We start from the raw sequence: 15887 nt of genomic DNA on the forward strand, positions 1-15887 counted from the left end.
CCTTTGGGGAGAAAAGTGGAAGAGGTTTAAAACCAGAAACCTGATATATGCCTTGAGAATCACAGAACTGGAAGGCCTTATACAAACTGTCTGGTCTCAGGTTCCCTAAGTGGGTGCTTTGCTCCACCTGGGGGGCCATGGAAGGATCCAGGGGGGCGGTGAGGCCTTTCAGGGCTGTAGGGGGGGCAGCAGTATTTTTCCTGCTGTGGTTGCGTTCTCCTAGCAAAAGACTTAACACAAAAAAAGATGTGTAGGCAGCATAGCATGTTTTGAATGTGCAATAGATCCAACACCAGGAGAGAGGTGTGCGTTTGTATGAGAGGGGGGGTACTAGGCGTCAAAGGGGAGGCAGCCCAAAAAAGTTTCAGAATCACTCGTCTAAAGGGCCAAAATGGAGTTGTTTAACCCAGATTTTTGCTGAGTAAAAAAAGGTGTTTTTTTGGCTGAGCACCAGACTCATCTAAGAGTACAATAAAATCAGAGTCCAGTAGCACCTTTACAACCAACAAAGCCGTGAGCTCACGCCCTGAATAAATCTTTGTTGGTCTTAAAGGAGCTACTGGACTCCGATTTTATTGTGCAACTTCAGACCAACATGGCTACCCATTTGATCTAAGAGTGTTATTCTGGGCTTCAGTGGTATAACCACAAATGTAGTATTTTAGCAAAACCCAGGGCTTTCAGGAGGAGCCAGCAAAACCACATGTATCTCCAATGGTGTGTCTTATTACATTACATGTGCAAGAAGGAACTGGGTATATAATCAGGAAACCCAGATTTAACTCCTGACGTGCCAGGGAAGCTGGCTGGGTGTCCTTAGGCCAGTCACGCTCTCACCCTGACCTATGTCACGGAGTTGGGAGAATAAAATGGAGGATGGGAGGATTACGTAAGCCATTTCAGGCCCCCATGGGGGGAGAAAAGGCAAATGAATCAATAAATATAAAGTACAAATGAACACACATTCACGGGTGGCCAAACTGTGGCTCTCCAGATGTCCATGGACATGCTGGCAGGGGGTTATGGGGATTGTAGTCCATGGACATCTGGAAAGCCATAATTTGGCCACTCCTGACATATATGAACTTGCATGTGTACATTGGAAGTGTTTAAGTAAAGCATCCAGACCTACACAACCTATCTTCCAGTTTTTCCTTTATATTTTAAGAATAAATTTATACAACTGGCTGGTGCAATACCAAATCTCCACCCAGCAACCCTCCGCCCCAGTTATGTACAAAATAATGTTGAAAATCACAACTGCAATATTTATTAGTGATGCTTCTGCTCTCCTGTATGACTCAAATGTAAAGAATGCAAGGTTAGTTGAGTATGTCGTATTGTGCCGAAATACAGTCACACTATCCACAGAGATCACATCAAGTATAATACCAGGGGTGGGGGTGGGTGGGAGAGATACAAATACGCTGCTTCCGCTTCCTGGTTACGGCTAGTAACAAGTCAAAAGAGATGAAGTTAAATATTTATATACATGTAGGAATATTGTCGCTTAAGAAGAATTCAACGGCATATACTGCCCCTGGAAGTAGTAAATACGAGTTTAGTGCGTGTCGTGTACAATACTCCCATTCTGTAACGTATCTGAGGCTATTTACAGTTTCACAGTATTCCACATGTCCCAATTGTCCTTTTTCCAACGCAAACTTGGCTTCGTCCTGGCTCTCTCCAGTTACGTATAAAAAATGATTTCTGGGATTTGTCCATCTTCTATAGAGGTGCCATTGTTATTACCCGGAGAGCTAAAAAAGAAAAAACAAGTCTTGCTTGAAGTCGGGGATTCGTGGATTACTTTCGTCAGTCCCTTGGTGCCATAGTGGGAATCAGGGCCCTAGAGGCAAAAATAAAATATAAAATAAATAAAAATGACTTTCCCCCATGCTCACTATGTAAGTAATTAGTGCTCACTATGTAAGTAATTGAAAGCTTTCACATTAAAGGAGGAAGATCTCCCCCACCCCCAGTCTGTTATATCAGGGGTAGTCAACCTGTGGTCCTCCAGATGTCCATGGACTACAATTCCCATGAGCCCCTGCCAGGGGGGGGAGGTTTATTCTAATGGTTTCATAGTGTATTTTATTGTGTATTTTTTAATTGTTAGCCGCTCTGACTGTCCTCGCAAAAGCAGAAAGGTGGGATATAATTTTGTAAATACATTTTAAAAATGTATAAGCAGTCACAAACACACATAGTTTAAATCAGGGGTAGTCAAACCAGGGGTAGCATTGGCTGGCAGGGGCTCCTGGGAATTGTAGTCCATGGACATCTGGAGGGCCACAGTTTGACTACCCCTGGTTTAAATAAATGTAGTTGCCTAATTGTAGACTCATAGAAAGGGAAAAAAGGGGGTGGGAGAACCAAGCATTTGCAGTCTTACTTTCAGGGTTGCACAGGCAGTGTAGCATACTGTGGGCAGAATCTCTATAGGTTCTTTGAACATAACTCTGAAAGTGCTGGCGGTTCCATCGCAGCTAAATCCAGTGTCGTTCTGCCCAAGCGTCTGGTTTTTCTCGTATTCAATTATCTGCATCAAGATACAGGCAAAACGAGACATTTGTGAGTTTTCTTCAACTGCTTTCCAGATGTCTTATCACAAAGGACCAACCACTGGTTCATTTAGGGCAGGGGTAGTCCAACTGCGGCCCTCCAGAGATCCACGGACTGCAATTCCCAGGAGCCCCCTGCCAGCGAATGCTGGCAGGGGGCTCCTGGGAATTGTAGTCCGTGGACCTCTGGAGGGCCGCAGTTGGACTACCCCTGATTTAGGGTTTTTGGTTGTTGTTTCTGAAGGCTGCATTTTACCCTGCTCCTCCTCTCCGAGGAACAGAGGACAACATACATGATTCATCCCTTCCTCTATGTCCTGAAGCCCCAACCTATGAGGCTTTCACCTCTCGCCATGTAAAAACCAGGATTTTCACTGACACTTTGTTATAAATGTGCCACCTCACGCTCAAACAGCACGATGGGGTTTTATACCTGATAATAGACAACTGTCCAGGAGGTAGCTATTACTAGGGTCAACTAAGAAGGTCATTAGTGAACCAGGTTCTGAGTTCTATTATTCCCCTAGCTTCATGTTAAACCCACCCACCCATCCCCACGAAGAAGTCATCACCTTGCCAAATATTCCGTCCCTCCACTTATTTTGTGCTGACCGTTCAGTCTAAGATGGGTACGAAAATGTCCTCACTGTTTTGTGAGTAAAACATATCCTCCTACTGCAGCTTTTAGATATGTTGTTAATTAATCCGCGTGCCCTACAAAGTTTGCTTCGTGTTTCCAGAGTACTGGAAAACAATAATACCTGAATATTAACTTGATAGTCTGTGGGTCCGTGAATAGATCCATATAATCCAAATCCCACTATAGAAATTCTTCTATTGACTGTGAACCTTTAAAAAGAAAGAGAGAGAGAGAGAGGTCAACAGATGCAAACGGAACGGATTAAAATGCGAACAGAACAGATCAGAGATTTACCAGCTTCACCAAAACACTGGCGATCTAATAGATCTCTCATCTCTTAAAACTTTAATAGCAGCCCTCCAAGGCCAGGGGAGGGGGGGAGAGACTGCTTTGGCTGAGGACCATAGCCCTCAGTTGGAATGGGAGATAAGGAAAAGGGTCTTTCTGGTCTCTCCACTGCCCTTTTACCACAATTTAAATCACACATCTGGCAGAGAAAATGTACAGTTAATCATGTTTTCCTTATTTGGACAACCAGCTAGTTTATGATCAGGAAAAGGGTGCCAGAGACTGCAAGAAGAGCTCACCACTACCCCAGCACTGCAGCCTTGCTTCAAAGCGGACACCCCGGCCCTCCATCCTCAGCTGTTATTTATACAAGTTAAAAGAGATGGACAACCCAAACATAGAATTTCACCTTTTAACTACTCCGGTTTAAGGATTATTGAAGAACTAGGATCTTTTAATTCCTGCAACTGTTTTTAGGTGTAGATTTCCCAGTCATTTCCCAAATGTCAGCTTCTCGGGAGGTATGAAAAGAGACTTCTTGCCGACTATTTTAAAGGGAGGTCCAACTTGACAAAATGACTACTTTCATCCTAACATGTTTCACAACAGTGAGGGGCATTCTAGGAAGCCCCTCTCCAAATCCACTTTCTGCCTGAGTTCTGACAGACTGGGACAAGGGGCATGACCCTCTCCACAATGGCACCTTCTCCCTGGAATCCCTTCCTCATGCAGGAATGAGGCCAGCTGTTGGCCCTAGCTGCCCAAAAAACAATTAAAACTTCCAGAAGGCATTGAGAGGGCGAGAGAGATTGGTGTTTTCGTCTTCCTTTAAAAAAAACCTGCTCTCTATTCCAGTTCATACCAGCCAGGGCACTGACAGAGGACAGCTGCCATGGCCATCCACCAAACTATCCAGCAGGCTGAGCACAACTGCGACAGGCAACTGATAAAAGGGCGACCAAATACCTGATACGGTCACTTGTTCCGCTGTAGCCCCAGCGACTCTCCACTTGCTGAAATCTATTGATGCTGCATTCCTTCCCTCTAAGGCAGCACCTTGGCCGGTCAATATAGTCAACTCTAGGCTTAGGGTTGACTGTAAAATGCAGAAAGAGATTTACTACTTGCCGATCTGACAAAATTCCAGATTGAGCAGGACCTGGAAGAAGAGGCAATGGCACTGAGCTGATGCCAGGTTTTAAAACCACATTCTTTCCTAGGAGGCAAAAGTGCAAAACGGGCTCGAGGGGGAGATGGCTAGTTTACAAGTCTGCACCCTTGACTCCACTGCAAGACTAAGAGTGTTCAACTTGGATTGACATACAGGGGCCCAAAAGAAAGATGAGTGCCTATAAATTATTATTTTTGTTATTCGTATTTATTAAATTTCTAGCCCGCCACTCCCAAAAGAAGGGTGAAACCCAAATACGCAAATATACATGCACATGACAGCGGAACGAGCAGTGAATTCTGGATTGATGCTGCTTGGACACTGAATTTCAAATTTACTTTTAATACAGCACTGCGGCCAGATAAAACAGATAGGCTTGCTTGGACACTGAACTGCAGAGTTTCTGGGATAAAAACTGTTTGGCTGCCCTTCTCAGCCCCATTCAAACTAGGTGAATTATCTGCAAAGCACTTGCATACACAGACCACATGGGTTAGGCCTGAGAATCCTTTGTTAGTTTTCGTTCAGCAACTATGTTTTATCGTCTGTGACTGTATTTATTCGATGAATTTATATGCTGCCTCCTGAGAAGCTCTCTCAAAGCAGCCCACAAAGGAAGCCAAACAAAATGAGAAAAATAACTTTACAGTCAGCAATAAGACAGCAAACAGTAGAGACAAAACAGCATTTAAAACAACACTGAGCTATATGCAATCATAATCCTAAAAATAGCCCTCCAGCTAGGCCAAAAGAGATAAAAACCCTTCAGTTAGAAGCCTGGGTAAAGAGAAATGTCTTGGCCTGGCATTCATAAGGCAACACAGGCAGCAAGCACATGAATAATTTTCTCCACTGAGTGTTCTATAAGTGAAAGGCATGCATGCTGCAAAATGTCAGTGGGATTAAACAGGCTCTAATTGCATTATGCTAGTTTCACTGGTTTGTGTCACAGCCACAAAACTGTTTGCTGAGGTGCAGCACCGTTCTTACTAGCGGAGATCCACAGCTTAATTCTAAGCACGGTTTTTAGAATGGGTCACACATGGAAGTGTCATAAAAATCCAAGTTTTATGAAAGCCACGCTTCAACACACTTTAGATACTCTCAACATTCTTGGTGTCCCAAGCCCTATATTCCCAGCCAAAATAGCACTGCAGCCGATTTATTTTCATTACTTATGTGGCGTTGAACCCAGGACATTTATTATTTCACCAGGTTAAATAGTCAACTCTGCTCAGAATAGTTCGCCTCAACTGGAAAGTCTTTGACATGATCTCAGATTGCTGCTGCAGAATGCACTGCGTAGGCCTTCTCAGCAATTATCAACCCCAAACCCCTCTCTCTTTTTTGAAAGCAGACTGAAGAGGAAAGAGATGCAATTTATTACAGAGAGGCACGCATGGGAAAGGCCTGAAAGCACAGCCAAACATGTTCAGTTGAACGGAAAGCTGACAATAAGGCTGCAATCTTACAAACACTTACTTGGGAGAATCTTCTTGGTCAGGGGTAGTCAACCTGTGGTCCTCCAGAGGTCCATGGACTGCAATTCCCATGAGCCCCTGCCAGCGTTTGCTGGCAGGGGCTCATGGGAATTGTAGTCCATGGACCTCTGGAGGACCACAGGTTGACTACCCCTGTTCTAGGCAAGCAATCAGATCAAGGACTACATGTGCCTAGGCTCAATCTGCCAAGAGCCTCTCACAAAGTCAAGTCCCTTTCGGAGTTGTGACAACTCACACAAGAATTCTGCAAGTCTTCCTTTCTTTTGACACTCCCCAAGCAAGAATGCTGCCAAACAGAGAAATGCCTCCCTGGCACATGAACACAGGACTGGAGCTTTAATGCCCACTTGTGGCCTTGCGGGCCAAGATGCTTCAGCTGCCCCCACCCCCAACAGTGAGGTGATCCCCCCCGTTACCTGCTGCAAACTCCTCAATGGTCATCAGTGGGAAACGGATCAGGGAGAGGGCTTTGCCAAGCACTTTCTGCTTATTTGCAGAGGTGGCCGGCAACTGCTGCCTTTGACATTCTGCATCAGCCCAGCGGACAACGGCTCCGAACAGCCGGCTCTCTCGAATGCTAAGGGTGTCTCTTTCCAAGACGGCACATAAAGTGTCTGTGTGGGGAGGGAAAGTGTCACGTTAACTGCAGATATTGAACACCCGAAGTTGTATTTGAAAAATTTCTTGGGAATCTTTTTGAGAAATAATTAAATGATTTATTGAAGTTCCAAACTATTCTGGTAGTGGGTTAGCCTGCATTAGGCTTTCTTAACCAGGGTTTTGTGAAAACCTGGGGGCTTCAGATGGCCCTGAAAGGGTTTCCCAAATAGGTGGGAGTTAAATTTTGTAAGCATTGATCGGGTGATATGACTGCATAAATGGCCAGTGATGGGCCTGGATGGGATGGAAAGGGGAGGATCCCCAGGTGGGCATCTCCAGGTGGGCATGGACACAGCTCTGCTTCCCAACCATATTCTGCATGATTGTGCCACTGGATCAGGCTGGCCTCCAGCCTCGTCCTCCACCTTACTTAAATGGCTGCTCCACCTCTCCCAACCACTTACAGAGTTTCTCGAAGCCTGAGGAATGTTTCAGCGTTTTTTCAATGAGAAAAAAAGTTGAGAAAGACTGCCCTACTTATTTCTTTTTATGTGTTCCACAGCTTATCAGATAATGCAAAATTGCCTTCCACTAAGAAGACAGGGCCAGCTGCAGCAACCTACCTGGCAATGGCCTGCACAATTTGGCCCCATCTCTGTTGGTCGGTACAGCAGGGCAATCTCTTCTCCAGGTGGTAGGCCTGTTGAAGCCAGGTATGCCTGACATGCCAGTGGCACACCCAACCCAGCAGGGTGAGGCAAGAGAGGAATAGCCATGTGGGATAGCTCTAAGCCTTCATGTGCCAGCACCAACTGGTTGGGAGAGGTGTAGCAGCCATTTAAGTAAGGTGGAGGACGAGGCTGGAGGCCAGCCTCATCCAGTGGCACCTGATAGGCAACAGCTCCTGCCGAGCAACTCAGGAGGGTTGGGCAACCCTCAAGGAGGCAGGAAGCAGCAGCACCGGGCATATCCCAGGGAAGACAGGTTAGCCCTCCTGCTAGCTAGCTAGACAGAGGAGGAAGACCCAGTGTGCTGCTGACACCTTCCCTCACTAGTCTGAGTCCTACTGAGGGCTCCAAGAGGGATGCTGGAGGATGTGTTGGCCCTGAGCAAACCTGACAATGCAGCGGACACCGCAGGGGTAGTCAACCTGTGGTCCTCCAGATGTCCATGGATTACAATTCCCATGAGCCCCTGCCAGCAAATGCTGGCAGGGGCTCATGGGAATTGTAGTCCACTGACATCTGGAGGACCACAGGTTGACTACCCCTGCTCTAGAGGACTAGGCTAGGAAAACCAAACAATCAGCCTCAAACAAGCAACCAGTGAGCGTCCCCCAAAAAAATTCGCATTGAACTTTTAGAGGGCGACTTACCTATGTCAATATCTGTGAAACCTTCTGCACTTATGGCATCCATTGTACTTTTGTCGATCGTATCGAGACAGAGACTAGCCAACTGTGGCTCATCGAATAAGCGAGCCTACACAAAGATTTGCTTAGAGTTACTGCACAGATTTTGACTTGCGTGAAGCCGTAATGGAAATGAGGGTTTTTTTTTTCAACTGAAACCCAGATCAAGTTCTCTTCCTTTACAACTTTTTCATATCAAGATACATGATATGTATGCAGACTGCAGCCCCCCTGGTCACTGCCTTCCGGTATTAGCTGCCGTGTCCTGAAAGAATCCATCTTATCTACAACTAACATTTAATCAAGATTTGAAACCAATATTCCAAGCGGGTTTCAAAACCTTCTTTTAAGGAGCTTTCTTATTGTAATTGTAACCACTGTTTATGTTGCTGCCACTGAAAGCTGTTCACTACAGCGGGAGGGGAGGGGGAATCTACCACCAAGCAGGGCTGAAATGTACAGCCCCTGGTCAGCTTTGAGTCCCTTAGCTGCATTAAACTCATAGGAGCCTAGAAAGGCAACTGCTTTTGGGTTTCAAAGAACTCACAGTAAGGCAGAATGTTATGCTAAAAACACATAAATTAAGATTTCCATAGACGCAGCAGAGTTCAGGTTTTTTAAATATTAGAATTAGAAATTCCAAAAGCCTTTGCCTATAATTTGCCCGTCACGTTTCCCAAATTACAACATACTAAAATTTGGAAATTAAAAAGCGCTGACTGACTCGTGATGCATTTCCAAAGGAAACATATTGATGCATTTTTCTTTGGTGATGAACCATGACTGACATGTACCTCGGGGTATCCTTAAACTTTCCAAATTCCAGTGAGCTTGGATAAGTAGTAGAAAACGTTTTAATAGTCCTTTTTCCCCAAGACTGATGTCTTCTGCACAAGGCAAATAGGAGGTTGTGTTAAGCCTTCTCTTTTCTGTTAGCATTCACACTTGGCAACCACTAGAACTGCTGTACTTACTACAGATGTATTTCTCTACGTCTCTAAGCTCCTGCAGCTAGGCAGTTAATGTAACACTCCTAAGTAGTTCATCAAGTACACAGCGGTGTCTATAATAAGTCACAAATTAAAACAATTACCTGAGTTAGCAACATAAAAGCATTATCTGGCCGAAGGTGCTTTGTGAGAAATTCGACACAATGAGCTTCCAAGGCTGGGACAGCATACTTCTTGGCTGTATAGAGGGTGGTCATTACGGTTTCTGGCCCAATCTGAACTTCATCTGAATACAAAAACCTGAAATCAAAGTGAAAGTTCAAAAGAACACCCAAGACAGCCAAGTCATTAGCAATTAAACAGAAGCACACAATAAAAGTTAAGCCCTATAGGATCTTACAAAGTGAGCGTGCTACCTCTCGATTTACATACAATCAAGACAAAGAATCCTTGGTTGTACTGAGTGGATGAAGCAGGTAGAAGGTGGTAGTTATTGTTTTTAACTTGCTCTGTAGTTTCTAATCCAGCCCTTTTCAACCTTTTGACCATAGAAGTTCCCCTGAAATAATTTTTTAGACTTCGAGGAGCCCCAGAAGTGATGTCAGATGCCCATGCCCCTGCCACACCCCCAGAAATGACATCACTAACCACCCCCTTAGCCCTCCTTTTGTTCCCTCCTTCCACATTTACTCCTACTATGGTGGCTCTCTCTTATGTACGCCAGAAAAGAAGAGTAGGAATGGAGAGGACAGCTTGGACCCCCCCCCCTCCAATCCATGCCACTTCAAAGCTCCTGCGGACCCCCCAGTGGTCCATGAATCCCTGTCCTAATCTAAAGCAGAGAATTCCAATTAAACGGTCAGTCAAGACTAGTATTGTTCTAAGACCATGCACACATCCTAGCCATAAATGAATGTACTAAACGTGTATTTTAGACATAAACTGAAATTAAACAACCCCCAAGTCTGCTTCTTTGACTCTGACACATGAGGACTCCCTTTCCTGTTACAACATTAATTTTATGGGTTGAATCCGAACAGAATTTTCCTGTGGTAGAACTGTTCTGTTTTCCCCTTGCTCTCTATCTCTACAGAATGCTGCTCTTGGGAGGGGGGGGGGGTGTCTGAGGATGTTTCATATTACGCCCAACCCCCTTCTATAGGGGAAAACCTTATTTCATGACCTATTTAGCCTTTTCACCCCTAATCCGGTCAAACTTTTGCAAGAAGAACAAGTCTAGCACCAAATATTGCCAGCCACATTTGTGAGCAATGAAACCTACAACCTTTCGGCATGTTTACTTCTAAATAGGCTCCACTGAACTCATTGGGGCTTTCCCAAACAAATATGCCAAGAACGGGACTGCAACTCTCTCAAGAGCCTAGTTCCCTTTGATTTGCAGGGCAACTGCTAGTTCAAAAATGGTAAGGCAGATCAATATTAACAAGCAGGCAGAGTCCTTGTAAAATGCTCAACTTCCTCCTGCTTAAAAGGTCAGGCACTACCTTTGGGAATGTAACGTATCCAGTTACTTTTTGTACATAGGAGGTCCATTTCAGAGTAGACCCAGCTCAGAAGAAATCTACTTCTTATTGTCACTAGAGGGAATGCAGGGATTCCAAACTAAAAGAATTGATGAATATGGACCAGCCCTGAATGCAATGAAATGCTCAGGCCAGAATGTTCTGAGTCCCTGGTTAGAACTAGAACACCATCCTTCACAAATGCTACAGCCCCAGGCCTCAGCTACTGTCAAATGTTTTACAAGAGACGACTGTTTCAGTTGACCAGAGCAATATATGATGGCAAAAAGGGGAGACAGCTGCAAAGTTTCTAACAAGAGTCACAGGCCATTGGAATCAAAAAGCTATGGATGCAATTCACTGTGAGACAAGCATAAACCAACACAAAATCAGGTAAACTCGACTTTTCTAATCTGCACCTTAAGCCAATGTTAACAAACATTTTGGAGTGGGACCCTGTCAAAACTTCCTGTTCTGTTCAAGATCTACTTGCATAAGAACTCCGGGCTACTCCCGCAATAGAAAATGTAAGAATATCACATCTGTTAACACCAAAGACGTTTATATTGTATCTTTCATGCATAAAGGTATCAGATTCCTGACCGTGGCCATTTTATTGCACAGAGGAATACCCAAATTTGCCAGCCAAACTCTCAGAACCGACTGTCTCAGCTCATCCTGTTCCCAGCCCCAGACCGCGAGAGAGCTCCAACCTACTTTTGGGTCCTGACTCAGAGTCTGTGAACAACTGCCTTGAGTTCTAAGATTACATGCTCCCAAACATAAGTCACTAGCCCTAGTCCAAATTTCCCAAGGCACTTTGTTAACAAATGGCTCGAAGGCTGCAATTTACCACAGGGCGCTGCCATTTAGATCAGGGGTAGTCAACCTGTGGTCCTCCAGATGCCCATGGACTACAAATCCCCATGAGCCACTGCCAGCAAATCCTTCTACTCCTTAAAATCATATTCCGCATTGTTATACATGTTATGTTTTAACTTTGTCCAGATAACAACTGTTTCAAACTTCTACAGTTCCGGTTTTCTACTGATCACCTTGATTTACATTGTGTAATCCACCCTGAGTCTCAGCGAAAAAGGCAGACTAATTAATAATGTACATAATGTCTGATCGTTTATATTCATTTTTTCATATAACCAGTACATATGCTGATTGCTACTATTTTACTTTGCACCTTGTCCTCCTTCAGTCCCTCAAAAGCATTATACATTCACTAGGGGAAAGATAGAGAACTTTCCTTCCTGCTGTACTAGCTTTCTATGTACAATTCAAATTTAATCAGGGAGAAATAGAGACCCCCTCAATAGTTAAGCTAAAATAATCAATCTCTGTCATCACTGAGGAATCCCCAGTTTAGCTACAATTCGTATCTCATTGTGACCACCTTAAGGCCCAGTTCATGTCAGGGAGATGCCCCCCCCACCCCTGCAACCTCAGCCCAAAAATGAATGCAAAGCTGGGATTCAAAAGTCTGGGTCAGTCTTTTAATAGGTCGCAGTAATAACCCCATAAGTGCAGTTGTGTGAAGTTGTAGCAACAAAATAAAATAGAGGTCTAGCAGTATTTTCCAAGATCAATGAACCTTATTCCAGCAAGATTTGTAATATCTCCACCTTTTTCCTGCTGTCTGCGCCTTTTAGTTTTTTGCTTAATGGGTTAATGAACGGTTTTTGCTTAATGGGACTGATGCTTCAATAGCTCTGATGAAGTGAATGAAAATGTATGGAGTGGAATAAAACATGGTTGGGGGGAAGGTTACAGACAGCCATATTGACCAAACCCAATCCAGATGTAAATCCATGTAAAAGTCGGGGGGGTGAGCAGGGCAGCCTTAATAAAACATACTGAGCACGTGAAACGGCCTTCTGCTGAACCAAACCCTTGGTCTACCAAGGTCAGGATGGTCTACTGAGATGCCCAGTGACTCTCTGGGGTCTCAGCTGGAGGCCCTTTCTGCTGGATATGCCAAGGATTGAACATGAGATGTTCTGCATGCCAAGTGGAGGCTCTATCCCTGAGTCACAGCTTCTCCTCCCTACCCATGCTTGGTTCCCTGTTTGGGCATAAAAACGGTGTCAGTCTTTAAGAAACCACCAAACTCCCTGTTTTCCCACATCTGGGTTCAGGGGTGGCCAAACTGGCTCTCTAGAGGGCAATGGACTACAATTACTTGAAAGCCCCTGCCAGCACAGCGCATATGCTCCATGACCCTCTGGAGAGCAGGGGCTCAGGGCAACTATAGCCCATGGCCCTCCGGAGAGCAGGGGCTCAGGGCAATCCTAGCCCATGGCCCTCTGGAGAGCAAGGGCTCAGGGCAATCGCAGCCCATGGCCCTCTGGAGAGCAGGGGCTCAGGCCAATCATAGCCCATGGCCCTCTGGAGAGCAGGGGTTCAGGGCAATCGCAGCCCATGGCCCTCTGGAGAGCAGGGGCTCAGGGCAACCATGGGCCTCTGCCCCGCCCCCTCCAGCTGTCAATCACTCCCCCCCCCCCCGCAGCCCCCGCAGGAAACCCCCCTCCCTCCGCCGGGCCGGACCTGAGCAGGGCCAGGAAGGCGGCGGGCTCCACGTCGGGCAGCTCGATCTCGGCGGAGGTGGTGGCCATGCCCCCGTTGAACATGGCGTCGAAGACGGCGCTGCCGGCGGCCAGGACGAAGCGGTGCGCGGGGATGCGCTGCTGGCCGGGCCCGGGCCCTGCTCCCGCCGCCGCCGCCGCCGCCCCCGCGCGGGGCCCGCCCTTGCCCACCACGAAGCGGACGTCGCTGAGGAGCTCGTTGGCGAAGAGGAAGGCGAAGCGCTCCCGCAGCGACCGCTTCGTGGCCTGCCAGTTGTACACCGGCTCCCGCTGCACCACCACGGCGGCCGGCGGCGGCGGCGGCGGCGGGGACGCGCACACGGCGGCGGGGGAGCCCGGGAGCCCCTCGCAGTCCGACGCCGACGCCGACGCCTCAGGGCCGCCCGCGGCCGCCATCGCCTCAGCCGCCTCAGCGCAGCCGCCCGCCCGCGCCTGCGCACTCGGGGCCGGCCGCGTGCCCCGCCCCCGCGCGCCTGCGCCCGGCGCTTCCGGCACGTCGCTTCTGCGCAGGCGCGGCGAAGCGGGAGGATTAGGGGGGGGGAAAGGTGGGTGCGATAGAAGCGCGGTGCTTATTGGACGCGTCCTGCCCAACGGTCCTAACCGCCGAGGCGACATGAGAGTAGCCCCTCTGATGGAAGGCGGAGGGCGCTGGTTCACCCTGAGGGTTTCCAAGGTTTGACTCCATGTCCTGACCTTGATAGTTCTTCGTGGTCTCCCGTAGAGACGGAGGGTCGGCCCTGCTTCGCTTCCAAAATTTGGCTTCTGTGTTGACCAGACGTTCAAACTGCGCTCTGTTCTCCTTTCCCGCACCTCTAGGAGGGGGGGGGGGGAGGTTCTGCTCCGGCGCAGGCGCAGAAGGCACTTGGTCTGCCAGAGCAGAGGGAAAGCGTGAATTGGAAATGCGTGAATTGGAAATGCGCGTTCAAAATGGAACGCGCTATATTTGGGGTTGGGCGAGGTTATGAAAAAGCCTGCTTTGGCTCTGATCGCATGGCCTTGTTTTTTTTTTTTAATGTGTTTATAATTCCTTTAAACGCAAAAGGGCAATGGTTCTTTGAAGCATAAAGAGAAATCCCCCAATGTTACTGTTAATTGTTATTTATATGTGGTTTTTTAATCTTCTGATGCCTTATTTGAAAGTGGTTGATGTTACAGTCTATATATCGTTCCATGTAAGTTATATAATGTTCTAAGCTCACAGATCAATTTCGCTGCGTGCTCAGGTGCAGAGACCAGGTGTACAGTCGCTTTGCAAACACCTTGACTGCTTAAAACTGCACCACCCTTTTTCTTTGCGTTACCAGCTCACAGTGAGCGAAGAGTGCGCTGGGACTCCTGGCTGCAGAAACCTAGTGCATTACTTAAGGCCACCCATCGCCTCTTAACCTACCTCGCAAGGTTGTTGCTATGAGAATAGGCTAGAGTCGTGCTCCTTATATTTTTATTAAGATTACATTGTAACTGAATGGTTACAATGAGGAGAACACGATTGTGTATCCGGCTCAATGCATTGTTTGGTTCGGATGCAGTGCTGTTGTTCTGCATTATTTAACACACATAGTGTCTAATAATTTATGCTTTGTTTCGGATTTCTGTAATCCTAGTCCTATTACATTGCTTATCAGATTCTCACTTTATTGACGACATCCATATATATTGTGTGATATGACCTGAGTCTCAGAAAGGTGGATGACAAAGTACTGAATAAATGGTCCTTTAGCTCTTTGGGAGAAAGAGACATGACACTGACCAGAAACTAATGACACCTAATTTTGTACCAGGTAAGGTTTTTGAGAGAGGTAGGATAAAAATATCCTCAGCAAAGAAATAATTTAGCAGCATAATTAGCAGTGACGCTAATTAACCAAACCTACATGTTGCTAAAGGGGTAGTCAAACTGCGGCCCTCCAGATGCCGGCAGGGGCTCATGGGAATTGTAGTCCATGGACATCTGGAGGGCCGCAGTTTGACTACTCAGACTTACATTTAAGTCTGCTGTTTCCAGCATGTCTGCTGGAGCGTGTTTAGAGCACCAGATTTTGATAGAATTGGCCATCTGGATCTATGGCAGACTCTGCTGAGGTTCTACCTTAAGATTCTACCTTTGTCTATATTAAGACAAAATTCTGACTCTCTTCTTGAGAAAGCAAAAGTCACTTTAAGAATACCTTTCACAGAATGCTGTGCAAGAAATTGCTTTGAATTGAACTGGACTTAGGGAGAGATAAGAAAGGATCGATCCAGGAGAGCTGGGGGGGAGGGGGCAGGGCATTAAGAAGAGACTGCAGCACTCCTTTTAATATCTGTTGCCAGAAGATTGTTGCCAGTACATTTGGGGAACCACTTCACATTCTTTCCTGCTCCGTCCTCCACCTCATCAGAAAGCATTAGTACATGTGCTTCCTCTTTCCGACACAGGATGTTTGGTTTAGGTGGCTTTCTTCCTAATGTGCACGATGCTTCTTGAAATGTGCAACGTGGCCTGTTTCTTGGCTCAGAAGAACAGCCTGATTAATGTGCGTCCTCCCCAATGTATGCGTATCCTCCTGGGGGATACGTTTCTTCAGCACACTGCAAGCAACAATTAGAGTGATTCTAAAACAGATCTACGCAAGCTTATGTGCCAAGAAAGAGCCGTGGACAA

At 46.5% G+C, this 15887-nt stretch overlaps 1 protein-coding gene across 2 annotated transcripts; it reads right to left on the minus strand.

Annotated features, from left to right (window-relative positions):
* Positions 1–1247: 1247 nt before the first annotated feature.
* BTBD1 (BTB domain containing 1) lies at positions 1248–13873 on the minus strand. Of its 2 annotated transcripts, none has more exons than XM_077317540.1 (8): positions 13206–13873; positions 9270–9426; positions 8141–8246; positions 6582–6779; positions 4459–4651; positions 3326–3413; positions 2396–2542; positions 1248–1760 (listed from the first exon to the last, which is right to left on the minus strand). In XM_077317540.1, exons 1-8 carry the CDS (start codon positions 13856–13858, stop codon positions 1749–1751), a joined length of 1554 nt encoding a protein of 517 aa, XP_077173655.1. In that variant the 5' UTR covers positions 13859–13873; the 3' UTR covers positions 1248–1748. The 2 variants fall into 2 exon arrangements, with proteins under 2 accessions (XP_077173655.1, XP_077173654.1); XM_077317539.1 differs by having other exon boundaries at positions 1248–1849.
* Between the last annotated feature and the right edge of the window lie 2014 nt (positions 13874–15887).

This window comes from Paroedura picta, chromosome 18 (assembly GCF_049243985.1).
Source record: "Paroedura picta isolate Pp20150507F chromosome 18, Ppicta_v3.0, whole genome shotgun sequence".
NCBI classification, from domain to species: domain Eukaryota; kingdom Metazoa; phylum Chordata; class Lepidosauria; order Squamata; family Gekkonidae; genus Paroedura; species Paroedura picta.

What these genes read in the sequence shown, in the direction of transcription:
- BTBD1 (XM_077317539.1), bottom strand. Translation starts at nt 13,858, where the DNA reads ATGTCGCCTCGGCGGTTAGGACCGTTGGGCAGGACGCGTCCAATAAGC. An exon ending in TTTCACAGATATTGACATAG is followed by an intron (nt 6,780 to 8,140) that starts GTAAGTCGCCCT and finishes CTCCCCACACAG; the next exon opens with ACACTTTATGTGCCGTCTTG. An exon ending in GGAACAAGTGACCGTATCAG is followed by an intron (nt 3,414 to 4,458) that starts GTATTTGGTCGC and finishes TTCTTTTTAAAG; the next exon opens with GTTCACAGTCAATAGAAGAA.